General features: G+C 41.6%; 1 protein-coding gene across 1 annotated transcript in view; it reads left to right on the forward strand.

Annotated features, from left to right (window-relative positions):
* TBXAS1 (thromboxane A synthase 1) overlaps window positions 1-27,531 on the forward strand; it is a 227,867-nt gene that overhangs the window by 141,672 nt on the left and 58,664 nt on the right. Inside the window, exon 9 of the mRNA XM_041486019.1 lies at window positions 19,402-19,701. Coding sequence (XP_041341953.1) covers window positions 19,402-19,701 — 300 coding nt within the window. The remainder of the gene's footprint in view (window positions 1-19,401; window positions 19,702-27,531) is intronic.

Consider the following 27,531-nt stretch of genomic DNA (forward strand, 5'->3'; position numbering starts at 1 on the left):
AGGGGATTGATCACGGGCTAAACCTTTCACTGTGCTAAAGCTGGTCACTCCCTCAAACAAGAGACAGCACAGAAAAAAACAAGATTGTAGTGACAAGATCAGGAGGCAGAAATCTGCATGATACAGTCTATTTGCAGGCTACAGTGGTTGATGGACCAGAGGCTTAAGGCGCTGCTGGAAGGGGTATTGGGAGATGCTGTAGGACATAACACATGGCAGTAGCTGCCCAACACCAGGACACTGTGGGGGAAAGTGCAAGGTCCGTGTTTGCCTTAACAGTGTGTGCACAATTCCATGGCTGCCTGCAGATCTGTCTGCTCCTGGACTTCTGCTTAGTTTGCAAAATTGGCATACGGGAGCTATTTCAAGTGCTAGGAGTTAGGCTATTAGGGACGGATTTCTTAATGAAAATTAAATCTCCTTTGCAGTTCAGGATCATTATTGTTCAAAAGTGACTGGAAAGTTTGGGGCTTTCTTTTTTTCCCTTTTCACTGCCTGTCTCATTACATGCTTTTAGAATTTTGAATGTTTTAGGTTGGTGGCATGTGAGTGTTGTTACAAATATAGGCAACTAATATTTGCCAGAGACATAAAAATGGTGTGTAAAACAGAACAAAATGCAGCTTCTTTCAATTTAATGCAGAAATTAAATCTGTAGAGATGAGGTGTCCCAGATAGCCCTGCATGTGAATGAGAATTATGTCCTCTGTCCTAGGTCTCAAATTATGAAATGTACCCACTGAAACCAGCTGGAGTTTTGGCACTGAATTTTAATAAGGCCTAGATATAACTAGCAGCCACTGGTTCTTTGTGCCAATAATGAGAGCTATAAGCAAAGTCTTATGGTCTCCCTGAGGTGCATTAGGCCAATGGGTATTCCTTAGTTTGCTGCATTCCTAGATGTTACATTGTGTGCATCTTCTACTCCCCATTGATTTTATCACCATTAAAAATGCTTTGGGGTTCTTTGCTTAAGGGGAGGGGGTAGGAAAAATAAAAAAAGCCTTTGGAGCAAACTGTAAAACAATTAAAAGCTCTACGATACTGATTTAGCTGAAACTTGTCTTCCTCTCATCTACAGCTAATCTGAACAAAGAATGAAGGAAGGCCAAAAAACAATGTGACAAGCAAAGTCAGCCTGTTATCATCCCTGTTCTATCAGTAAATGAAACAATGCTTCTGAATGCCTAAAGATAATCCCTTGGGTAGATAGTAATTTTACAGCCAGGTTTAGATCTAATAATACGCTTGCAGCTTATATGAGATCTGTGATGTCACTTTCTCTCATCCCCTCGGTTTGTGGTGCAGATGTAATTTTAATTATATATTATCTTTCTGTGGTCACTCGAATAATTCTAGTCCAGGATATTCCACTCATTTGGCTTATGTACAAAAACATTTTAATGCCTGTACTTTAGAAATTTTAATACATTACATTTATTCATGGATTCAAATTATTGTAAAAGGCTTTTGCCACTATTTACAGAAGAGCAAATTTACCCAGCTCAGAAGAAACAGCACAAATTTAATGCACCACTTAACACCTACTCTAAAGGATCCAGCAAGATTTAAATGTTCAAATACCTTACCCTGATTATCTGCCGAGGGTAAAATTTTTCCCCAAGGCAAAATATTTCCAAAGACAGGGCAGATAGACTATCTGTTTACTTCAATAAATAATACTTTGATAGATTTTCACTTAATAATCTGATATGCAAATTATTTTTTGTGTTAGAGCTATTTTGATATCCCATTATAACTCAGTTCTTAACCCACTGGCTTCTTTTAAATTATGATGTCTAGATGAAGGAGCCTTTCATGGTGCTCAAAACTGAGACTCCTTCAACAACTGTGCGTTGAAACTAAGCCCCCTGTCAGCAGATAAAAGTCCAGAGTTTAATTTATAATCCATAGTAATAACAACTGTACTGTAACAATTTAAGGCTATTGATTATTTTTGGAAAATCACAACAGACCGGTGGGAAAATCCATTATTGAAAATACGCATCCTTTAGCAAGGAGAATTTCCCTGATTTTTCCAGTCATACTGTCTGCTGTGAATGTGTAATACGAGGTCACATGATCCATGCCAGGCCAGTAGTGATCTGATGATGTTTCTGATGGCCATCAGCTGCTTCTTGGTGTTCTCAAGACAATTTGGAATGACAGGATGACAAAGCAGTGAGGAGCTCAGAACTATTCACTGGCATCTCAGTTTGCTGTTCAGTCAGTCTGGCTGGAGACTTACAGTCTACTTGAGTGCTTTTAATGCAAATGCAGAGCAGACAGGAGAACAACATGAGAAGAGTGAGAGCCATGCTTCTCTTTGAGCCCTGTGGTGTAAAGCCACACAGAAACTGTACAGTGCTGTCAGTCCTGGTGATGATTTAGCCTCCTTTTAACTGGTGTGGCTCTGGGATGCCCTGTAATCTGCTGTGCCAGGTATAAATCAAAAGAGGCTGTCCTCTGGTCAACAATTGCAACCTCCTCCAGTTTTCCCTGCTTTCCATCCTCATTCCTAGCCAGTCTCTTCCCTGATCACTGGTAGCTACAGTCAGTGGCTCTGCTTTTCCCAGGCTGCCCATACACCTGGGCAAGCATGAGGGATTCCTAGTGAGTGGAAGTCCTTTGGTTTTTCAGCATCAGCCATGGGAGCCTAAAAAGGTCAGAAGACTGCATTTTGAGTAACTCTGAAATGAAGGTATTTAAATACTTGCAAAGGGGAGTGGACGTCTCTTGCTCTACGGACTAGCGAAGGAAACGTGCTATAAAGAAGAGTAACTTTTAGTATCTTTCTGGGAAATTATGGCTGGGTTGGAGTTTTAATCTCTGGTACACTGATTCCCAGGGATAAACATGCAATGATCTCCCCTAAGGGGAAGAGAAACATGAGTGTGTGTACCTGCATTCTAGAGGATAAGCGACAATCTGAAAACCTAATTACTGTGGCACTCTGTTCTTTTCTCTTCCTTCCCCTGTAGTTCCCTGGAGTCTTTCCTTTTCATGAACTAATGAACTATTTTATTCAAGAGCTGCTTGAAATGAGTTGAGCAGAGGTAATCCTCCTGAAAAAGTCTGATCCTCTCCTTGTCAAGGGAAAACCATACAATTACAAAGAAAAGTTAGTTAAAAATTTACTAAATACTATTTACATTCCAGGAGCTGTGTGTGTGTGTGCTTGAACTGTGTAAACGCAATACAGATGTTTAAAAGTAAATATTTTTCTACAGAAACAGCAGATGGGAGGATTATACACCTAATAGTGTGCAGTATTCTTGCCTTTGTAGAAAACCAAGCAAAATTTGTGTTAGGAAGAAGGTGGTGTCCATTTAAGGATACACACTATATGGCAATATTAAATAATCTAATTTTATTGATTGATAAAGTCAGTAAAACAATGGATCAGTATGGTCCTTTTGTTTTTCTAAGTCTATGGAGGGATGCTGTGATTCTGTCCTACTGGGCTGTTCTCACAGTTTGGTCATCCCATTATCCACTGCCCTTGTCAGGTGGAAGTGTGGACTTTCCAGAGAGGTAAATGTGTGTTTTAAAGATATAGAGAAAAAGTGGGCTAAATATGGAGTTGAACACAGTTCTGAAACCTCTGTTTCTGCTGCTTTTAGTAGAAGGGTATAATTGCTCTAGAATATGTTAAAAAAATTTTGAACATTAAATCTGGTGACTGTGCTTGGGCAGCATGCAGTGATTCTGAGGAGAAAAATTTGTAGCATTATATTAAAAAGAATTTTAGTTTTTCACCTTCTTTTAAAAGTCAAGACATTTGCTTGTGGTTTGTCTTCCTTCCTTCCCACATTAGAATAAATTTTTTAAAAATTATTTATTTTATTTTTCTTAAAGATGTAATGAGTTTTATAACTTTCTCAGGATTTTTGAAGTGGGTATTCAAACACAATAAAGCCACAAAACCTTGAATAGAAATGATCTCGAAATCCCTATTACTTTTGTACACCTGTTGAAATTTCTTGATCACCCTGTTGATAACTTTCCAAGGAGGAACTGCAGGCTTACCAAATGTGATATTTGGGTTTCAGGCCTGGGCTGAAGTGTCTGGCTGAGGTTCTTGCATCATGAAATGCAGCTCTGCGTCTCTCTGCCCAAGAGGGATTAAGGACAGAACAAATAACAAGAGTGGTGCCTTTCTTGCCTCCCTGAGGTGTGCAGGACGAGTTTTGCATTACTGCTGTATCTGTTCCAGTTCTACAGCTCAGAACACCTGTGAGCCCAGGGCTTTTTGGGCACTGTGGCCACAAGAAGTTAGCAAATGTCTGCTTGGTTACCTGCTGCCAGCAAGCACAAGCAGCTCTGCTTGCTGTTGCTGACCCTTTGCTCTAAGGCAGCATTTTAGCGTCTCCTTGGTTGTGGCTCAGAGTGCTTCATGGACTCTAGACAAGGAATAGGCAGATGGTATCGTGTATATATTATCTGCCCCACTCCAGCAAACTCTGCAGCAGGCCTAACAACATAATCTTGGCATCTGTGATTCTTTCTCTGATGCCTCCACCTCTCTCCATTCCCTTTTCGTCTTTCTCAAGCACTGCAGTCTATCTCCACTTTTCTTCTTCAGGAGGTGACAGGAGTGATGTCCCTATCCCATAATTCACACATGTCAGCCACCTCAGCTACACTCTGGGGTTCAAAGTGCCATCTCCATGACTTCTTGGAGCACTGCTCACACAGAATCACAGAATCATTTAGATTATAAAAGGCCTTTAATTTTGTTCAGTCCCACCCATTAACCCAGCACTGTCAAATCCACCACTAAACCACGTCCACCAAGTGCCACATCTACATGACTTTTACATACCTTCAGGGTTAGTAATTGAACCCCTTCCCTGGGCAACATATTCCAACAACTGACCACACTTTTGGCAAAGAGATTTTTCCTAATATCAAATCAAAAACCTTCTTTGGCACAATTTGATGCCATTTCTTCTTGTTGTATTACTTGGGGAAAAAAAAGACCAACCCCCACCTCCTTTCAGGTGGTTGAAGAAGAGTGATAAGGTTCCCCCTGAGCCTCCTTTTCTCCAGGCTGCATAACCCCAGCTCCTTCAGCTACTCCTCAACAGACTGGTGGTCCAGAGCCTTTTCCAGTTTCAGTGCCCTTTTCTGGACATGCTCCAGCACCTCAATGTCTTTCCTGTAGTGAGGGGCCCAAAACTGAATACAGCACTCGAGGTGCATCCTCAGCAGTGCCAAGTACAGGTGATGACCATGCTTCAGTTTGCAAGAACGCATACTTGTGCTGATGGACAGAAACTAAATTGAAGCACCAGGGTGTTCATGGTGCTTAATCTGGTTAAGTCTTTGCATATCCACAGTTGCCAAGAATGATCTTGCAGATAGCACCAGGAAAATGTGAGTATGTATGCAGGAAAATCCAACTTCACTTTCTAAGAGATGTGTGGTGGAGCTCCTTCAGAGGGCCTTCAAAAAAAACTAAGTTTGGCCCTTTCTGGGCAGAACAGAGGAGGTTCAGGTGCTCTCTGTAGCACCATTAATCCACAGGAAGTCACTAAACCAACAGGATGCCTTCAGAGGTAAAAGGAGGAAGGACTTAAGTGCTTCTGTCAGTAAGTTTTGTGTGTATTTTCCTCTTGTTTTCACCAGCTGTTGTGAGAAGTGAAGATGGACATTTGGCTTTGCCGATCTACAGCATATGAGAAATATCTTTTATTTGAGAAGGGTTGGATCTTTAGCACTGAAAAAAGGCTTTGTCATCCAGAGTGAAAATAAGTAAACTCACATGTTCAGTCATTGGTAATGTCAAGATTTTTAATGACTTTTAAGAATTGTGTTTGCATGGTAAAATCAATTTCTTAAAATACTGTTTATTGAAAATCGAGATCAAAAGATAGCTTAAGAGCTCTTCCAAATAATGTTTGCAGTAAAAATTTCTCTGGAAAACTGGAAGAGGAAAGAATTGAAAGGCAAACCTGCTTTTTAAAGGAAGCCACCCCCATCACTGAAGGAGAGATGAAAAGTACTTGTATTTGTTTTTTTCCCTTCTTTTGGGTGCTGGTTGTTGTGATGATATCCTATTTTTCCTCTTCTTGATACTGAAGGGCATGGAGTGGTCACAGCTGTATTTTACGTGTCCAGTAAAATAAGGTGAGCAAGAGCTTATTGTGCTTTGAAGGTGGCATCCAGAGAAAACTGGCCTTTGCCCCTGAGTTTTGTGGTGGTGTGATGAGCACAAGCGAAAAAACAGGGGATAAGAAAGCAAAAGAAATTAGGAGGTTGCTTCTTATAAGGGCCTGGGTTTTTGCCATGTAGATCTGGCTCACCTCATCATACATTTTTTGCTTTACTCTCCTTTATGATCACAAAGGGACCCCGTGCTTGCTATCCAGAGTGAGGTTCAAACATTGCAAATCCTGTTTATGCCTGTGGTAATTCCCTGTAGGCAATAACGTCAGCGCTGGCCACTTGTCCCAGCCTGATCCTGTGCTAGTAATGAGTATTCGCAGCATGCATTTCAGTGTCTGATTAAATCTTTCTGAAAGGCCATCTGTTTGAGGAGGATGTGGCATTGGCTTTAATACTTTTTATACCTAGTACTCAATGCTGCTCTTTCATGACCTTAGACATAAAGTTTGTCCCCTTGGTTAGTTAGCAACTTTCCCGATACTCTTATCAGAGATAATAATTGAACCAGGGCTCTTGCAACCTGGTGGGTCACTGTATATATTTGGGGAAATGTTCCTGGATGCTGAAGCCACAGAAATTTCACATAAGCAATGAGACTTTGTTGTGTCCAGGGCTCAGAAAAAGATCTCTGTTTTCTGGAAAGGGAGTAAAGCACATCCAGCTGCCGTTCTTTTATAGCACTTAGAGTAGAATCTGATGTGGTCATATATCTGTTGGTACATGCCAAATCAGTAAGTAATCTGGCCTTTCTGCCTCATGTTTTCATCTGTGCAAAATAGCCAGCCTAAGCAGTGTTAAATTTGTCTTTCAGGGTCATCTTTCTATAGGCTTGGAAGCACAGTTTCTCTTTGTGATTCTGTTGGCATAAAGCAAATCTTGCCCAGCCTATCTTTTCCTGCTTCCTGTTGTTTGTTTTCCTTCATGGTATGGTCAGCATTCATCCCTTCAGCTGAAAAGGAAAATTGTTACCCTGAGGTTGTGCACATTCCCTTTCTTTTGTAACTTGTCTCTCTTACTGTTCTTCATCTCTTCTTTCTGTTACCCTTACAGTGTGCTCCCACAAGTTTCTCGGAAGATTCTACTTGAGGTCTCTGAAAGCCCTTGCTTTTCCTGCTTCATCTGTGATCTGGGTGTGGGGTTTTCAAATCAACAAGAAAAAGGAATCTTGTGTTAAATTGAATAATCTGGAGATTACATTTCTGCACAGCAGAGCAATGGTCTTTAATGCTAAGGTGGGATATAAGATCTAATCTTTGTTTACGTGGTATTTTTTTTGTTGTTTTTACTTACTCTAGACCTCAATCTGCAAGGGGCCTATTGACTGGGGCTGGGAATTTCATATATTAATTTTACCTTGCTGTTCAGAGCAATATCATGTTTGGGTACTTTCCCACTAGAAGCAGGCTTTCCTCTGACACATGTAACTAGAGCACAGCAACTAAATTCTTGAGAAAAAATCACAGATTTACTGACCTAATTGTACTAACAGAGCTTTCCCTTTCTCTGTCACTTTTAACAATTTCAGTTTTGCCTTTCACATGTCATCCTTTTTTTCCCCCTTTTATATGCTGTTGTTTCCTCATCCTTCCTTTCCTGAGTCACTCCCAAAACTCAAAGGGGAGTTGCAGCATTTGTGATATTAGTGGGTGATCTTTGAATTTGTCTCTTAGTCTCTCTGTGCCTCTGTTTGCCTACAGTAACCTCTCTCAGCCCCACACACTGCCTTCTTTTTGCAATACAGTATGACCTTTTCTGAAGCAGTTATGAAAAAGCTGTTCCATGATATTTCATTCCTGTTCAACCATCTTGTCCATCTTTTGGTGTGTTTTGATCTCTGGAGGTTTTTCTCTTGATCTGTCTCAGCTGTTGCTATCTACTTTGCACTCCTTTGATATTTCTCCCTTTTCTCTCATGTCTACTTACCTTAGGAGATCCATACTCCTACTTATAGGAGACACTGACAGTCCATCTTGCCAGCAGGAGAACCGTTCAAGTGGCCAGCATTTGGATGCCAAGTACATGAAGTCACTTTTCTTTTTAACGTGGTGACGAGTCAGTCTGACCATATCTGTGCACGAAGGCAACCAGCTTTATTTGCTTGGGGCACTTCTCTTCTTGCCACCATGTCCAGGCTGCTCCAGGGGCTGCCTCTCCCTGCCTGCCCCCAGCCTTCTGGAACCAGCAGAGGAAGAGGCTTTTGCTAGACCCCATCCACTCATGTGGATTTTGAGGAGAATTTAATGTTAGAGTTACTTATTATGGAAAGGGACAGATTGTCTGTCACTGGTAACCTTGAGGAGAGGCTTGCTGAAGTGTGCCCTTGATGTCAGCTGGCTACGAGGCAGGAATCCCTGTGTGGTGTTTTCCATCTGCCTTTTGTTAAGAGCAGCCTGAATGGTGGTGGAGATTCCTCTCCCTCCTGAAAACCCACCTAAGAAATCCTGCATCTGTGGCAGATAACGCTGCCTTGCCCTGGCTTCGTAGCCTGTGAGTGTTCAGGGCTTTCTCCTCTTCCTTCACAGCATCTACCCTTCATTTTTCCCTCCTGCTGGGATAAGCAAGCTATATCTAAGGGAGACAGAGACTAAAGGGGAGCTGAGCACCTCCTTTCTCTCTTCAACAGAAATTTACACTTTTTAATAATGTAATCTCAATTAAAAACATACCAATTAAAATGGGCTTTTTAGTAGCTCTCTGGGGAGAGGGAGCTATAATTCACATTAAAATGTAAAGCTTCAGAAGCAGGGAGAGCTAGGTGCATTGCAAGTGCCCGAATATTCAGTGATTTTAATTACAGTGGAAACTTGATAAATTGCTTTGTGCCACAATCCATTATTAACAGCTTAATGAATATCACTGCTGCCTCTTTTAAACTGCTCCACGGTGAAAATTATTGTCAGTATTTCAGTTGTGAACTCTTGATTTTTTGACATGCCTGTATATTTGCCCCTTAAAGAGAGATAAGGTGGCTGAAAGGCTGCAGGCTTGGCTTTGGGGCTGGGTGAGTTCTGCTGGCTCCAGTGTCCTGGGAGAGAGAGCCAAGTGGAAAGATGGAGCTTCGGTGTTTCACCACAGCTGGGATTGGCCAGGGTTTAAATCTGCTCCATGCAGTTTGAGAGCAATGTCTTTGAGCATGCAAAGAGCCAGAGAGGGATCACCAGATCATAAGGCTGCCTTTACATGTGCTGTTTCTCTGCATAATGCACGTCGAGGATAGAGGGCTGCTTGGAGTATCTGCTCAGGGCTAGAGGAGAGCAACAGAGTCACAGCCCCATGGTCAGGCATGCTGCTGCTCAGCTTATTTTGGAGTGACCGAGGTGCCAGCTGGTTTGAATTTTCCAGGTTTTAGCCAGCAAAAAGCTGACTTGAGGCATGGAATTAGGCAAGTCCTTTTGGAATGCTGAAATGAGACCAGTGCTTGTGCTCAGCTTTGAACAGGGATGAAACAGTTATTTTTTCCTTGACAGTTATTATGGCTGTAATTGTGCCAATGTTGTGATGCTACATATTTATATGTGTATTTGTAGTAAAATGGTACCTTTCCTCCACATTTCAAAGCAGCTTAATATTTCAAGGATGAAGGTTATTATTAGGAATGATATTATTTTAGATGCTAACAGCAGGTATAGAGGGCTTGTACTTGTACCCCACTGAAGTGTTAAATCTTGGGAATTTAAGCAGCTGTCATCTGGCTTCTATGCAATTTATTATTTATTGTGGGTGTTCTGTTTCTGTTGATCATGTGGCCGGACCAAAGGGTCACAATCCCAAAGTGGGGTTACCACCAGGTTTGACAGGATCCTGACAAGACCTGACTGAGATGCAGGAAAGATCTCAGAACAGAAATGACTGGGAACTGCTCTTCTGGTTCAGACAAGTGTCTTTATGGGATAAACATGATTTTTCTGAATATCTTGGGGGTTATTATTCTAATTATGTTTTCCTGTAAAACAACAAAAATGTATTCAGTTTCACTGTCTCAGAAATGTTAACCTTACTCATGATGATGTTAACTTGCACCCTGCCAATTATACAGAATCCTCCTGGGTCATTATATTGATAATTACACACAGGATTTTATTTTTTCTTGTGAAAAATCTTTTGTTGACAGAGTAGTAATGATGCCTGTAAGTTCCTTAAGTATTGCTCAGTCAGGGATACGTAAGATATGGGAGATATCCTCATATATTTGGGGAGAAAGACAGCTTGTATTTGGCATGCTGTTAATGTTTCTATAGTTGTATTTTTTTTTTCCGTTTGACTTTAGGAAGCATTCCAGGCTATCATTTTTCATGCATCCTTGTACTGGCAGAGGACAAAGTGGCAGGCAGTAATAGAAAATGTCATCTAATTTTTCTTTTGTTCTTTAATTCACACACACGTGCTGCTTCTGTGTGTTTATCAGTGTGCACAAAATGCCTATATTTGCAAGATAATAGCTGTGTAAATATTAGAAAGTCATATTGAAACTCTGTGAAGGAAAGGAGAGCAGGGGGAGAATCCTTCCTGCTACTGAGGAGCCATCTATTGGATAAAACCCATAACTGAACCAAGCACCCATGAAACTGTGGAGGATAACACAGTTTGTTATTGGTCACTGGTTAGCTGAAAATAATCCTTTCCTTCCCAGTGCTTTCACCCACTGTGTTAGAAGCCTGTATCCCTTCACGCACACAAGTCATGAGAGTCAGATATAGATGTGATTTATGTACTTCAGGTAAAAGCCAGTTTAATATAGCTGAAAATCCGGGATAAATCCTAATGTAGGGTGTAGGTGTGATCATGAATGGATAAGCTGGCAGTAGGATAGCCTGCCAGCAATGGAGAGCAGTTGCTTGAAGAAGTGATAATGACAATTTCAATTTTTTTCCCCATATTGTTAATACAGAATATAAATAACATTAGCTGTGCCTTTTTTTTTTTTTTTTAAGAGTACATGCCATTTATGTCAGTCTCAAAACCATGATCAGTTTAGTTAAAAGAAAATATTTTTTTTTTGTTTTCCTGAAATTACTTAAGGGCATCACAAAACCAAATAATGAGCTGTTCCTTCCCTCAAAACATACACAATCTATATGTTGTGTGATGCAGAAAGAAAGGATCTTGAACAAACCCTGAGAAAAGATGAGGGAGAGCAGGATGTGAGCAGTAAATTCCCTGAATGGCCCTGAAATGTCCTGATGGCTCTTCAAAGTGAGTGGTGGAGCTTTGCAAGAATGTTAAAAGGAGCATATGGGGCTGGAAGAACAAAGAGTAAGAAAGAAATAATGAGATTCCTGTGCATTTTTTTTGAATGTGAGTCAACTGCTAAAACAAGAAATTATTATTAATTGGGAATTTAATTTAAGCAAATAAAATTGTAGTCTCTGGCAAATAGAAAAGAGCAGAGGGCTGCCTGCAACAGCAGCCTTTAGTCAGCAGTTTGAGTCAGCAGAGGGTCAAGCTTCTGGATGTCAAACACTTAGCCTAAAACACTCCCTTCCTGCATCCTCCCTTCCTCGTGCAAATAACAGATGGGAGGAGTGTCAGATGGTTTAGTGGGAGGCCAGATGAGCTTTGGGAGAGGATGCATGCATGCAGTGTGCAGTAGGGTGGGCAGCTTGCTGCTGCTTTGGGGATGGGTGCCTGCTCCACATGCTGGCATGCATGGCAGGGCCTGGCCTGAGCTATTCTTTCCCCCACCACTCAGTTATTTCTTTTCTTATCTTTCCACACTGTGTATTCTGGTAATGTCACTCCTCCTCTTGTAGCAGAAAAACATGTGTGGGGCAGGAGAAGCTCAGCCACCACACACACAGATCCAATATTTATTGTTTGCACTGCAATCATGCCAGGAGTCATTATCAGACTGGTGTTATCCTAAATGTTTTGCAAATACAGAATGAGGAGGTTGCTGTCCACTGATATTTGCTGCCAATGTCTGTTGCTCACCACAATGCAGAGACTGGGAAAGCTGGATGTGACTCTCCAGCCACTGAATTTTGGGCTGCTTTCTGATCCTTCCGCAAGTGTGCATGTGATGGAGGGAGCTGGTTATGCTGTTGTGCTGTGACCTGGGCTGACACTGCCAGCCCAGTGTGGCAGAGCCGCCAAGCAGCTGCCACAAACTCCATGACACTTCTTTACCATTAGACTGAATTTCATGGTGAAAAACTTAGTGCTTGTCTTAGATACCTGAGCCTGGTACTGGAGGGAAACTCCCCAGAGTATCCAGTTCACTAGAGGTGTAAATAGACCAGGCTGCAGACAGTCCCTTGATTTTACACTGAACAGCTACAGGAAGAGTTTCCAGCTCTCAAGGATAGCTGTGGGTTTCTCTGTGGGCCCACACAGTTTATAAAACAACCAAATAGGAGTGTATCTTATTTTTTTCCTACTCATAACTGTGGTATCTCTATATCTTACATAGCACTTCAGCCAAGTCTGGCTTTTGGTTAGGATCTAAAAACCAGTCTGCTCCTGAAAGAGCTGGTAACACCTGTATTAAGATTATATCAACTACAACCAGTTCTGTTCTTTCTCTTAATTTGCTAATAGATCTGAAATTCAAATTGATTTTCATCCCTGGTCTGTGTGAGACCATATGGAGAAGGAGGCTGCTGTCTTTCAAGATGTGAGCCCTCTAGTGCCACTTGCAGCAGTATAAACTGAGGGGAGATGGGTCACTAACAAAATCTTGGTTTTAAGAATTCCCTCCAGCTTAATTTCCAGGTTGAATTAGGCTTAATCCCTCTGTATTCTACTAATGCTTTTACTTTTGCATTTTGAAAGTCAGAAAGGTGCAAAATTTCTGAGAAGGAAACCACCAGTACCTGTGGACACTTCCCCCTCGTGAATGGAGGCACTACTATGTGAAAATCATTTTGTATTTTTCAGCAGTTTGATTTTTATCTTATCAGCATGCTTTATTAAAGATATATTTAAAACATATATATACATACATATATATGTATATATATATACACACACACACATTATAAACAGGTACAGGCTGTGGAGTTGCAGACATTATGGATGTAGCTGGTGAAATGTTATGATTTACCGTAGCTGTGGTGAGTCCCTGGAGGAGGGGAAACCTCTGAAAAGGTCCAGGGCTGGGGTGGACTGCCTGGGGATGCTGTGGGAAGTCAGGGTTTGCTGGGTTTTTAAGAACAGGTTAGACAAACAGCTGTCAGTGCTGATTTGGCTGATGTTGCCTTGTGGCAAGGGGATGAAGCAGATAACTTGCTGAGTTCCTTCCAGGGCTCCTTCTCCTCTATGATGATGCTTTTGCCTTAAACTCTTTGAGTCTGTGTAAATCTGTTTTTATCCTAGGTCTTAAACGGTTTTCTGAGATCATCATTAGCTTCTCTTCACGGTGTTTTATAAGATTTGATGTCTGTTGTACCGATTTTACAGATGGAGAAGCTGCACCAGCTATAACTCTGCTTTACAGGCAAAAAAAGGGAGTGCGGCTTAAAGCATCTCAGCTTCTGTGGAAGGGCAGTGCTTTAACCAGTAAATCATATTGGCCACTTTGCAGGTTTAGTGGCAAACTCAGCCAATAAAATCCGTATCATATTCTAATTCAGGCTTACTGTTGACTTTATTTTTTTTTTAATTTTTTAGAAGAACATTGGTCACAAGGAGAAGATCTGTTTTGTTGCCATGTTTGACTCTTTCTGTGCAGGTGCCTTCATCTATTTGCTGACAAGCCTGCCCCTCCTGGGGGCAGCTTTCATTTTGCTTTCTTGCAACGTCTTTATAGGGACACATTCCTTTCAAGTAGCAAGCAAAGGCATTGCTGTGGCTTCTGACATCAAATGCAGTGTTATTAAAGGCTCACAGGGTTCTCTTATAGATGTGAACTACTGTCAAAAAATTGCATGCAAGATTAGTGATAATAATATAAGAAAATAGCAAGTCCAAAGTTATACAAAATCTACTCAGCTTGGGGTTTTATTATAGGTATTAAGATCAGATCAGACTGGCAGAAGGCTGCTCCACTTTCAGAATCAGCACTCAGTGAATTTTTCTTTTTTGCTTTACATTTAGTCACTTTTTAAAGTGCAAGTTATATTACTTTGTAAGACCGGCCTGCCCTCAGAGCCTCAGCCCATTTACTGTAAAAACACTGCAGTGTTTTCTTCTGCTGATATTAACAAATGCAAACAAAAGAGCTTTAATTGCCAGACTGAAGTCTCCCAGCCTCTCTTGAGCAAAGGCCATACCCTGGAGTCCAACAGAGCCCAGGTCCTTCCAGAGCTGAGTATCACCTGTGGGAGCACCATGTCCTGAACCTTCAGACATACAAATTTGAGAGCTTCTCATTTGGTTTGAACTTCTGTGTTCAAGCACAAGGCAAAAGGACACTCTCTCTGGAATGTTTTGGAATTGGATATATTGGCAGAGAAATTGGCTTTTTTTTTTGTGATTTCACTGAGAAATGAAATAAAGCCTGCAAGTGTTAGAGGTTGAACTTGATCCTTTCAAAGATGTTTGGCAAAATGATAGTTTTAGTGGGACTGCATTTTGTGCTTCTTTTTCAAAAGGATCTGGGTAGCTACTGCAGTGCTTTACTGATAACTTCATTGTGACACAGGTTTGTCTTACCTAAAAAGAGGGTTGCCAAATCAAGCTTATAAAAAGCTTCCTGGATATACATTGACTTAGCAGTGTTTGTACAAGTTTGCTGAAATAATATGAGATGTGAGCTTTCTCCTTGATAGATAAGGATTCTGAAATCTGTCTTTTTGAGTTTGAATCAGAGCATTTGAGAAAGACCAGGAAGGCCTGTACAGTTTATTGTGATTGGTATTATGTTTGTAGCATCACATTTGCATGACTTTTACACCACAAGTGCTTTACAGACTATCAACCAATGATGTCATTTATTTTGATTTATCATAAAGTAGATTTTTGTGTTTCTGGGCTCTTTTGAACTCAAAATGCAGATCTGAACTATCAGAGTGGTACAAAATTTGAGTATAATTTGCAGAAAACATGATTGAAATCAAAACATTAAGAACTAAAATTCAAGCTGATAAATATTAGGTAGATTTCCTTAAGTAATTTTTTACTTCAGCTTGCAGAGAAGTTGAACAGCTTAATCTCTGTAGCAAAAGCATGCCCCAAGGGTCCCCTGTATCCCCAAAGCATGGTGAATTTGCCAGAAGGTCAGCTGGCATGTCAGCCTCAGATAGGAAACCACAACTCCCTGTTCAGGAAGGAGCAAGCTGGAGCCATCCCTTGCCTCCTGTGACAAAAGTCATGCTGCATCTCGCGTGTGAGCGGTACATCTCTCTCCTTCTGACAGTTGTGGGGCTGGAGAGCCGTGGTTTGAGGAGGAGAGGTGGATTCTGGCGGCCTGGCCTTCCCTGGCACCGCACACGTCTGTTCTTCCAGCGCGGAGCGCGCCGCTCATTCCGCCTCTGTGCAGAGCCGCTCCTCTGCACGGCCAGGTGATGCCTAAGGAGACTAATGAGAGGAATGATACGGCCCAGAACAGTGGTGTCAGGAAATATACTGCAAGGTGTCTATCTTGGGGAAGCTGTAAGCGGAGCTTGTCTTATTATATATTTCAGAGGGGATGTCTGTGTCACTGCCGAGTTAGACATTCACCCTGTCCCACACTGCATTCAAATTATATGGGTTTTGTTCGAATCTTAGCTTTCCATTCAATTATCATTGGCTTAATGACAGGCTCTGTGTTGTACAGGGGCAAATCAAGAGTCCATCGCATTAGCACGCCATTCTTTTGTGGCAGGAATTTGTTTCTGAGGCCATTGTAACATAACTATGCAAGTGTCAGAGGACAGGATGGAGGCTATTATGGGCTTCTGCTTTTTGTGAGGAAAATCAAACAAATGTCCCTGATGGAGAAAGGAAGCCAGCAGCTGGATGTGATGACCAAAGAATTGCTTTTGTGCAGTGGCACTGTAAGTACCTGGTCTGTTGTTAAATTAAGAAAAAAACTTAATTTTTAAATTTTTTTTTTTCCTTCTGCTGTCAGCTGAAGTGGAAACCCCCCTGCCCGTGAATTTTCATGAGATGCTTTTTCCTTATTTCTAGCACTTAACAATCCAATTATATTTGGGTTTATGCTAGTATTTGCCTCTATTGCCATTGTTAGGTTTTGGAATCAGAGCAATTTTTCCATCCTGATGGTGCGGAAAAAAATATGTTTCATTATGCCTTGTTATAACCCTGGAAATCTTTTCTCTCGCTTGGGTTGAGGATAATTTTTTATGTGGCACTCTATACTGATGCCTAAAGTGAAGCAGAATGAAGCATAAGGAAGAGAAGCTTTGCTGAAATATAGCTCCTTCCACTGTGTAGAATTCTCTTGGAAGAAAGCTTGCTTCTCTGTAATGTTATGCTTTCCCCCCCCCCACTATTATTCAAGTTGTTTTTACAAATGAATGTTGTTTTTGCAAGGTTTTTTTATGAAGCCATTGCTCTTAGCAACCCCTGCTCACCTCTGAGCAAGTTACATGGCACAGATCAGGTATCCAGTTTTTTCTGAATAGGATGACCTTAAAAACAGATTCTGCAACAAGACAAGGTTTTAAATTCCTAACCAAATATATTATGTGAGTAATAAAAAGAGCTCCTCAAAATGGCCACAGAGGCATTTCAGAGCACATTCCTGGGAATATTCACTTGTGCTGGTATTCATTAAGTTTGCTTTTAGCAAAAATTCTCATGAATGAAATTTTGTTCAGTAGTTATTATGATTATTACTTTGCTATCACAGCAATAACCCGATGCTTTGTATAAGGCCAGGACCTGATTTTGTTTAAGGCTGGAGAAACATCTTACAGGGTCTCCAGAGAATGTATTGTCTAAATATAAGACCAGGCTCGTCTAACAGCTCATGGCTAGGAGCAGCAAACCCTTAGAGGGCAATGAGTTTGTTTATAGGAAAATTCACAGCTAGAGAAGGATGGATGCAGAACCATGGCAAATGTTACACCTTTTGAGCTGCAGGAGGCTACAGTGCTACAATTCCACTGAAAAGGAATGTAATTATACATTTTTATGTTATGAAGGTAGTTTAGGTGATGGTGGCTAGTCTTGCAGATAAAGAGACTGCCTCTACAGATGCGGTTCATTACTACTTTGAATTGGTTTATCCACACGCTAATGAACACACTGGAACTGGACTCTCCTGTTTTTTTGGGTTTTATTTTTGTTGTTGTTGTGTTTTGTTTGATTTTTTTTCTGTTGTCATTGTTTCTTTTTTGTCTTGTTTGTTTATTTATTTGGTTTTGGAATTTTTTTTGTTAGGTTGGCTTTTTTTTTCTTGTTTGCTTGTTTTTTTCAATTTTAAAAATGGCTTAATACAAATATATGTACCAGAGAAATCCCTGAAGCACAGGGTATGCCAAAGAGTTGGACTCTGAGTCATGCAATACATGAACTCCCAGGACATGAACAAACTTTTCCTTCCCAGAAAAATTAAACAAGATTTTGAGCTATTCACAGCTGAAGTCTGCATGGAGTCTCACTTCCTCCAGTCTACAGGAACATAATGGAGCAGAGGTATCCTATCATGCTGGTGGGAATTGTGCCTCCGTCTAGGCACAAGGAAGTGTTTTCAGAGCTGCAGCTCATTTGCAGAGGAGAGTGTCTGTAGCGTTTCTCTGTGTGCCTTCACCTGCTGGTGAAAAAGCACGTCTCCCATGCCTTGGAGGTGATTCAGTCTGACTGGAGAATGTGCAGAGTCCTTCAGCAGGCACTGGCTGCTATCCGAAGCATTGATTTTTGGGTGTACCAGGGCGCAAGATGCTCGTTGGGTACAAGGTACATAATGGAAAGATTCTCTGGGGTGGAGGGAAGGGGCTGCTGAAGAGGCACTGTGCCAATCCCTTGTGTTATTCAAACCCCAAAATAACCATTCCTCTCTGCCTGTAGATCGATCAGAACAGTTTGTTGGCAGCAGAGCTAAGCACAGGACACTGAGTATTTCTCCTGTTTTCTTGTCTCATTGCTCTCTTTTCCCATGTCGTGTGAAAAATAAATAATCTGATTAAGTCGTCTGACATTTATAATTAATTACTTCTTCCTTACTCTTATCTTGTTTTCCTGTCCTTTTCTCTGGCCCTTCTTTTTTCTACTTTATCTCTCAAACATCAGATCCAAGAAATCATTCAAATTATTAACAGACAAATACAGTTTACAGGATGTTCTTTTCTTTTGAAGAAAAGCTTGGTCCCTTCTTTTGTCCATTCCACTGCACAAGCTGTCATGTTCTCGCACTGCAGTCACTTCTGAGTCCTTGAGCTATCATGTATTCTGTTGGTATTTGAGGAATTGAAAATCAATCACACAGCCTTATGGCTTAGGTTCAGCACAATTCTATTATGCCCACTCGCAAAAGTCAATTCAAACCTTTTGGGTTATATTTCAAAGCCTAATCAAGCTTGCTGTCCACACTGGTTGGGAGTCAGCTCACTCTTGACCATAGGTCTGTTTATTAGAGCTTTTGTGTCAGAAATAAGTGTGAAAGAAACAGTTCTCATAACAGTAGGATCATTCTGTGGGCATTTTGCAAAGACAAACCACCCAAACAGGTTTTGTGGTAGGGGAATGCTTACTGTTTTAATATGGTTCTGCAAATATGTTCTTAAGGAACTGTTTAATGAAAGACTATCTTGTTACAAGTGTTCATAACTGTACTTTCTCATAAAAAGATGTCCCAGTTTACTGAGATTAGATTTCAGCCCTGTCACACTAAGCTAGTATAGAAAGTAATGTAGGTGCAACCCTGAACTTAGATGGTGAGTTCCATGCTTTGGACCATACAGACAAATGAGGGTGGTGTATCCAAGCAGATGGACCAGCTCCTCCAAGCATGATTTGTGCTGCCTCCCTCTGGCAGGGGCACGTGGAATCTGCATGTACAGTGTCTGTGTCAATCCCCTGATTCCCAGCAAGTGCCAAGAACTCAGCCTAATATAAAAGAAGCTCTGTGCAGAGCTGGCCATTAGCAATCCTCTGTGAAGGATGCATAACATACCTCTTGTGGATTGGGGGCAGATCAGTCTCATCTTACTGGGAAGAAAGCAATGACAGGCTGTTAGTTATGGCATTTCCAGCTGATTTATAGAAGCCTCCTTGTTCGCTGAAAGGCTGGTGGCCATTCTGTAGGAGCCAAGCATGCACTATAAATAGGAAGTAGCTCTCTGCTTCCATCCCCCATGGAAGGCATTGCTCTGTGACCCATCCCTCATGTTCCTTGTTCTGCAGAGGCGCAGAGATTTTCTCCAGTGGATGCTTGACGCTTGCGCCTCAGCCGGGTGCTCGGGTGTGCTCGGCCCATCTGCTGCTTCCAGACAGAATGAAGCGCCTCTGGCTGGCACAGCCTCATCTGAAAAGGCTCAGAAGATGCTAACAGAGGATGAGATAGCAGGCCAAGCTTTCCTGTTCCTGATCGCTGGCTATGAGACCACCACGAGCGCGCTGTCCTTTGCCACCTACTTGCTGGCCACCAACCCGGAGTGCCAGGAGAAGGTGCTGCGGGAGGTCGACGAGTTCTCTGCAAAACACGTGAGTATGATGTGCTGGTCTGGGGCTTTGTGCAGGGAGCAAGGCAGTGTAAATCTATCAACACGAGAGATGGCCTAGAAACTTTGTGTCATAGTGAATGCTTAACTTCAAAGTTTTGTTTTAAATGTTCATTTTTTTTGTCTTCTAGCAGCCAAACAAATGTGTAAGATTTTTTGTTTGTTTTTTTTTTTAAATGGTGTTCATGATATCTAATTCTCTTATATTGTGTTCAAATTACTTCTCCACTATCTGTATTTGCCAAGGGCATTTTTGTTTCCAGGAGCTGGAGTTATTTACTTGTTTCATTCATATATGGCAGGCCTAATTGTGCCCTCATGTCTGGTGAGTTCAGCTGCCTTCCCTAAGGCCTGCCAAAATGCGAAGGTGCAACTTGGCCTGGAGTATGGGCAGTTTATGGGTAATGCTAGGGGCAGACTTGCACACAGAACTCCCTACTATGCAGCCCCAAGGAAAATATGGTTAATCTCCTCATCAGTTCCTGGAAGCTGACAGCCTAGGAAACCAAAGGGGAATTGGTGGGAGAGCTATCCTAAGGATAGGTGTGTGATGTCATTCATATGACTTCTTTCTGTAGATGGGGATGTGAAATGGTAAACATTTCCATGAAAATGTGTAGAAATCTGAGTGCAATCAGTCATTAGCTGGGTGGTCCTTTAAGGATATTCCACGTAGGAAGTCCATGGATATGGCCATGTCTACCTGGACAAGAGTGTGCTCCTGTAGGCACAGACTCATCATCCAGCACAGCTGGTAGTGGGGGCTGTTGGGTACACCCTCTAAGCACCTCAGGAGTTTATTCTGGGGTAGTTAAAGACTAGCTCTGTGTGTACCAAATTTCCCTTAGCAGTTGGTCCAGTTCCAGTTAAAGGAGCCCTTTCTGTGCACTTGGAGACTGCAGTGTGAGTCAGTGCAAGAGGTTCACACGTGAGTGTGATACTGATTCAAGCTGGAGAACTAAATGGACCCTGGCTTGTGTGTGGTCTGACTGAGCTGCCATTCACTATTAATAATGCTTCCATAATAATCAAATTCAAATGCTTAATTCTTGACTCTCTTGGTTCTCTATGAATATTTTGCTAATAATTTCATCTTTTGCACTATGTAGGAGAGGTTATGAAGCTAGGGACACTTGTGGCAGTGTCCCTAGTCAGTGCAGAGAGTTTGCACTCAAATTAATTTCTGCTCTGTACAAATTCTGTATGAGGCTCCACTCAAACTGGTGTCCTCATCCCAAACCATGCTGTCCCATGTCATATAGTGATTGAAAATACCTTTCAAATAAATTCCCTGTACTTTCTTGTCAGGTTTAGCTGTAGATGGTGCATATATGGCTGTATGGCCAAGGAGAAGAGAGGGAGAGAAGGATAACGATTCATCTGCAGTCCCTGATAACAGGGAATTTGTAGATCTGATCTGTGCAGCCCCATCCTTCAAAAGATTTCCTTTTATAAACAGTTCATGATTTGGCAGGGTGGTGGGAGGGGGCAATACACTGCTCAAGGAGCCCATCCCAGAATAAGGAAAAGGGTGCAGCAGTTCAGTCCCCTTAGTGACTGCAATTAACTACTTTTAGCCCAGAAAATGAGATCTATGTGAACGGTTTGTGAGTTACGGGAGCAGAAGCTATTTTAGAACTGGGTATATATAGATGCTGTGTGCAGTTGTCATGCAAGAGAGAGGAAGGGAGGGACACAGAAGCTACAGGCTCAGTTAGTTATCAAGTCAGTTGCTAAGAAATTTGATTAGGTTATTGCTTGTACTCAGCACATCAGCTTTTTGCTCTTATCAAGGTGCTCTGCAGTTTTCAGAAAGGAAGGGCTTTACAAGACCAAAACATGGGGAATGGTACTGTCAGATTGTTTTGACATGTGGTGGAAGACTGTTTTGATTTGAAGATATGCAAGTATTAAACACCGTACCCTCTTCCACCAATTTATACTCAGGTAATTATAACTACAAAATGTCCTCTACCACGTCCCCCTTCTGTCCTCCATCCATTTCAGGTGGCTGATGCAGCATGTTTTATTGCCCTAATCTGTGGTGTGGAGCTGCAGTTTGATTTTACAGCAGCTGCTGTGTATCATCCCAGAGATGATTGTACTTTGGTGGTGGACAGGGTGATTTATATACTCATTTACCAAAGTTTATAAAGACATGTGAGAGCCATCTGAGAAAAGGTGCTATAAATGACAGGCACAGTTCCAGCTTTTTGGCACACCAGTCAAAAACACAAAGCATGGTGACCTTGTAATAGCCAATAATGGAGCAAGGCTGGTCCATCTGAGCATATAGCAGTATTTTGGTGGCTCAGGGTGTTGCTCTTGAGGACACCCCTGTTTTTGCTGTGATCTTCATTTGTCTGTCTTGCACGGTGGGTACTTTGGGAGAGCATAAAGGGGATGGAGAAAGCTGAGTCAATGCTGTGTTAGAGATCCCTGGGCAGGCGTGGTGCAGACTGCTGCAGTGTGGCACAGAAATACAAAACTGGGTGCTGGAAGTGTCTAGTCTCAGTGCTGGGGGTCAGATACCCAGAGGAGACAGGACCATGTTATCCTGCTCTGTTGTGTCCAGCCAAGTTTGTTTCAGAGCTGTCTTGGGAGGTCTCACTGCCAATCTCTACCACACAGCCTGAATAGACTGTGGAGATGGCATTTCCAGGCAGGTATCCTCAGAAAACAGTGTCTGAGTGAGTCATGGGTTGTCATCTTTTTCTTTTTACCTCCAGAACCATCCTCGTCTGCTTGCTAAAGGATGTTTTAGGTCTTTTCTTGACTGACAGCTCAGTGTCGAGGCTTCATGGTGTCTCTTTGCCTCAAAGTGAGAAGAGGCGCCTGGCCCAGTTTAGTCTGGCAGGCAGGAGAAGCCTGTAGCCTCAGTTGTTGTAGAGGGCAGGACATTGCCCCCTCTCCTCTATCTGGGTCTTTAAGGTGTGGGGAAAGGGCATGCAGAGCTTTTCATCTCTGGGGAAGCAGAGAGACAAAATACTGAGTGGTGGTTGGTTGTCACCACACACTGTAACTTCCCACCATGCTACTTTTGAATCCCTGTGTGTGCTCCAACTGTACTGGAAAAGACAAGCATAATTCTTCTAACACACAAATAAAATTCAAATTATAGAGATGCTGACCTGACCCTCTTCATAAATCCCTTGAGAGTGTAGTGTGTGCCCTGTGAAGGGCAATCTGCTAAAAATAAGATGCACCTATTTGCTGCAAGCTTGTTGCTGGGTGTGCAGCTTGCTTTGATACCATGAAAGCAAAATAAACAAGATGAAAAGAGAGTTAAATATGAACTAGTGGGGGCAGGACGCCTACCTCTGTGTCTGTATAAAATAATATTGCTTTCTGCAGAGACCACAGATCTGGGACAGCAGAGAGGGGTCAGATCCTCAGATGAGTTAAACTGGTACATGTTTGGTATTAGTATAGGTATGGTGATATGCATCAGCTGAGAAGCAAGCCTGGTATGTACCAGTAAAGGAGAGCATAGGGGAAAAAAAAGAGAAATGTTGCTATTTCAAGACCAGATTATTTTTACAGCATTTGTGGCTAACCATCCCTGAACTGTTAGAGGCTATGCAGTTGTGAAAGATGTTTTTTTATCCACATTCACCAAGTGAGAAAGAATGCACCCATGGTCTTCACCTCTCCGTTCCAGTCAAAAATGATCCCTGTGCATAGGTTTTAAAGAGCCCTTCACAAGACATATTTAGGAACAATTTTTTGCAGGTATGACTGATTATTTTATTGTAAAAGCAAGTTGATTTTTGTTTGTGTGTGTGTGTGCGCGCTTAGCAAAATCATAGAAAGCCTGGAGCACACACATTCATTTTGAGCATATGAACACTTGCTTCTGAGTGCCACTGTGTGCTCTGAGCTGCTCTGTGTGTTATGTCCTAAGCCACAGAGCTTAGGGCATGAAAAATTGCATCTTCCATGCTGGGGATTCCCTTAATGTGGGGCCTCTCTTTTTTCCTCTATTCCAATTTTAGCATTTAAAAATGCTAAAATCTCTCTCCCATCCTTGTCCCCGCTCTCAAGCCTGAATCATTCACAATTATAAATTTTTTTTGTTGTTGTTGTTTTACTGGACTGCACAATTTTAGACACGAAGAGTAGTGGCACAAAACAGAGTGCAAAAACATAGGTGACCAAGCTAACTTCTCATAAGAAGTTATTTGTTACCCTGAGGTAAAAAGTGGTGAGTGGGTGTAGGTATGTGATCCTGATCTGTTGCAAAGTAAACACACCAGGTTAAACCGGTGAAACTAGCTCATTTTCTTGAGGGGGAAAAGCAAGCATGCTAGGGGCAGCTAAGGAGGCCAAAAGAGGTATGAGAATGATCTTCCCTGTCTCCATGCAATAAAGAAATCCATACTTGATGGTGCAGAGCATAGAAAAGCCTGGAGCAAGAGCTCCCTGAATTCTAATCTCACCTTCAGGAATAATTTACTGCATATTCTCAGTAATAGACAGCCAAGCCTCACATTGACTAATGGGTAGACTTGGTGCTACAAGTTTTGGGGATTTTTAGCTCATATCTATACAAACGTGTCATTACTTAAAGAACCACGGGAAGAAAGTTGCACTGAGCATTACAGAACTGGAGATGTGTTGCTGCACTGATATGTGAGGCTTCAGGTCTGGTGAAGGACAGAGTAGCAGCTCACTACTCCTTGCTGCTGATGCCTAGGAATACTTTCAGGAGCCCTGACAAAGGTGAAGAAGAGCACAGGAGTCAGGAGAAGTAAATAAAAGTGAATACATGAAAGAGCAGCTATTACCATAAAACATTCATTGGAGGCTGCACGACTAACTGTGTTTTCCATTCTATTTTAAAAAAGCTTTGTACTACTCTTACTTATCACTGCTTGATATGACATTTAGAAACATCAGTGTGAGAGGAATTAAGAACAGGATAAGACACAGCATGTCTCTACTCCATCAAATTTCCTATCTGCACAAAGTAACAATTCAGTGCTGGTGTGACTTACCAACATTTTCACTTCTGTCTAGAAACTGTAGAGTTTAAAGAAGCTTGAAGGTCCTGCCATACTCTTTCTCTATTTAAATGGAAACTTGAAGATTTTTATTTGATATAAAGACGTCTTCTGTTCCTGTGAAGACTTGGTTTTGTATAGCTTTAGGACCCAGGAATATTTTCAATATGTTTTATTGAAAATGTTGACCAGACCATTTCATCTGTATTCTTTCATGTCAAGAATATTGAATTATGCTACTCCAAAGTCATTGCAATCCATAGTTTCGTTTATGAAACAATACTGTTTAATTCCTTTTTAACCGCTATGTGTAGTGAGTTGTGAATAGCCCAGGCTGAACGGGACTGATGCATAAACTCCTCATTTATGATTGATAATTTTGGTGCTGTAATTCATCAGACATACTGGCTGTGGCAGTTGCTCATCTGGAGTAATTGTCTTCACTGACTTGAGTGGAATTGTACTAAACTTTACGCTGGCTTATGATTCTGTTCTTCACACTGAAAAGCTCCTTCACTAATACCTCTGCAGTCTGATGGAGATGTCTTATTGAAAAGGGATTTTGCCATTTCAAAATTTTCCCTTCCCATAAAATTCCTAGAGCAGTGAGAGGTAGGACCATTTTTATGGTGTCTCTGTGCCTGATTGAGTACTTTAGATTTTTAAGCAATCTATGCAGAGTAGAGTCTCCTTGGTAGCACAGACGGTTTTCTTTGAGCATTAATGAAAATGAAAGGTGAAAGTCAGAGAGATGTCACTGTCAGGGAATTACTACAACAATTTGCATGAGTTTGGTGCCTTTCATACAGTATCTCAAGGCTTTGTGCTCTCAGAAGCTGGCAACTACAGAGACTGAGCTTCACTAAGGAAATATTGCTGACGGTGAAGGCTTGCGTTTATCAAGGGAGACTGAATTGTAAATAGTGTGCAGAAAAAAAGTCTACAGAAGAGAGTTGCTGTTACACATGCATACACATAGACACACAAAACATACAGAACCAGGAAGCACAAACAATATTGGCTGTTGTTGCTGTTTATTCTCTTGAATGGAATGACACTCTTTGATTGCTCTATTTGTTTAAGAAGGTGTTGCAGAGCCTCCCATCATTTATGAATGTCAGCTGTCAGCACTTGTTTTTTTTAACAAATAGAGAGATGCTTTTAAACATGTAGAGACCGAGTACTGTTAGGTTCTATTTCTGCAGTTCCTCATGCGGTTGCTCAATGTCTGAAATCAGTTATTTATCTTAGTCCCATGGTGCTTCTGTACATACCAGTCAAAGGTTGCTAAGTTAGGAGAAGACAATAAGCCTTTCCCCAAATTCCTCCTCTGCTGTAAGTGTCTAGAATGTACTGATTTGAAATGCAAGCTTTGGACTCAAGAGCCCCCAGGTCACTTCTCTCTGGCAGAGGTTATTTTGACTTTTAACTCTTCTGTAATGTCAGCCACTTAAGCACCTTTGAGACTCAGGGCTTTGTTATCTCTACCATCTTGAGTCTCTGCTGTATAAAGAGAGGTATCATGAGAAAAGTCTTGAGTCCAAGCTTGCCAAGTGTTTGTCCACTTTGCCCCAAACCTGTTCCTAGGCTCAAATGCTGAGGCAAAGCACCAAGGTGGTATGCTGTATTTGTGGGGACCCTCATGGCAGGAAGGAATGATGAATCTGACTCTATGTTCTCAGAAGGCTAATTTATTATTTTATGATGCTATATTATATTAAAGAAAACTATACTATGCTAAAGAATACAGAAAGGATACTTGCAGAATGCTAAAAAGATAATAATGAAAACCAGTGACTCTCTCCAGAGTCCCAACACAGCTTGGCACTGATTGGCCATTGAGTCAAAATAACTCACACCAGAGCCCAATGAAACAATCTCCAAACCACATTCCAAAGGAGCAAAACACAGGAGAAGCAAATGAGATAAGAACTGTTTTCCTTTTTCTCTGAGGCTTCTCAGCTTCCCAGGAGAAAAATCCTGGGCTAAGGAATTTTTCAAAAAGTGACACTGGAAAAGCTTGGGCTTGGTTTTCTCACTGTGCAAGCCTTAGAAGGTATCTCTTTGCACAGGTTGCTTTCCACTCCAGGCACCCCTCCCAGCACTAGGCAGAGAAGTTGTTCTGGAGACCTGGAACAGGAAGATCCCTGTTGCTTGTTCCCGTGCTTTGCAGGGCAGCCACAGTCACCCTTGGTCTGAAGCATGAGCAGGCAGCGAGAGCATGACCAGCTAGGAGCTGCATGAGAGCAAGTCTTCTTGCTTGCCCTGTGTTTGTAGTTCTTACACTGTATCTACAGATGCCTACTCTCCAAAGGAGATAAACATTTTCAAAGACAGTAAAGACTTTCTTGAGAGTCAGCTTATTTATGATATGCAAAGAGCTGAGTTGATCAATTGGTAAGTCTGGGTATCTTTTAGGAATGGTTTGGCTTTGCTATTTTGGAAAGTCTACTGTTAGCTTATAGGAACAAATTCCACAATTTAAACCCTAGTTGTGTCTTGACATTGTACTTCCTTGGCTTTTCCAAACCTTACTTCTTTCCTAGGAAAATCCTTTTCACAGCTGAGAATAGGTGGTTCTATGTGGCCTGGAATGAGGTGTTGTTGAGATGATTAATGTATCTTTATTTCAAGGAACTTCTTGTTGTTGTTGACACTGCAGGGTTCATTTACCCCTTTTCACCCAATAAAAAGAAATAAAGAGAAAAGAGAAAAAAAACCCTTTTATTTTTCCATTTTTTCAGGCCTATCAGTCTCTTGTCCATGAAGACTAATTTTTCTTTTGCTTGCAATGTCACATGTTGCTCAGT

Source organism: Pyrgilauda ruficollis, unplaced genomic scaffold (assembly GCF_017590135.1).
Source record: "Pyrgilauda ruficollis isolate IOZ18807 unplaced genomic scaffold, ASM1759013v1 scaffold73, whole genome shotgun sequence".
NCBI lineage: Eukaryota > Metazoa > Chordata > Aves > Passeriformes > Passeridae > Pyrgilauda > Pyrgilauda ruficollis.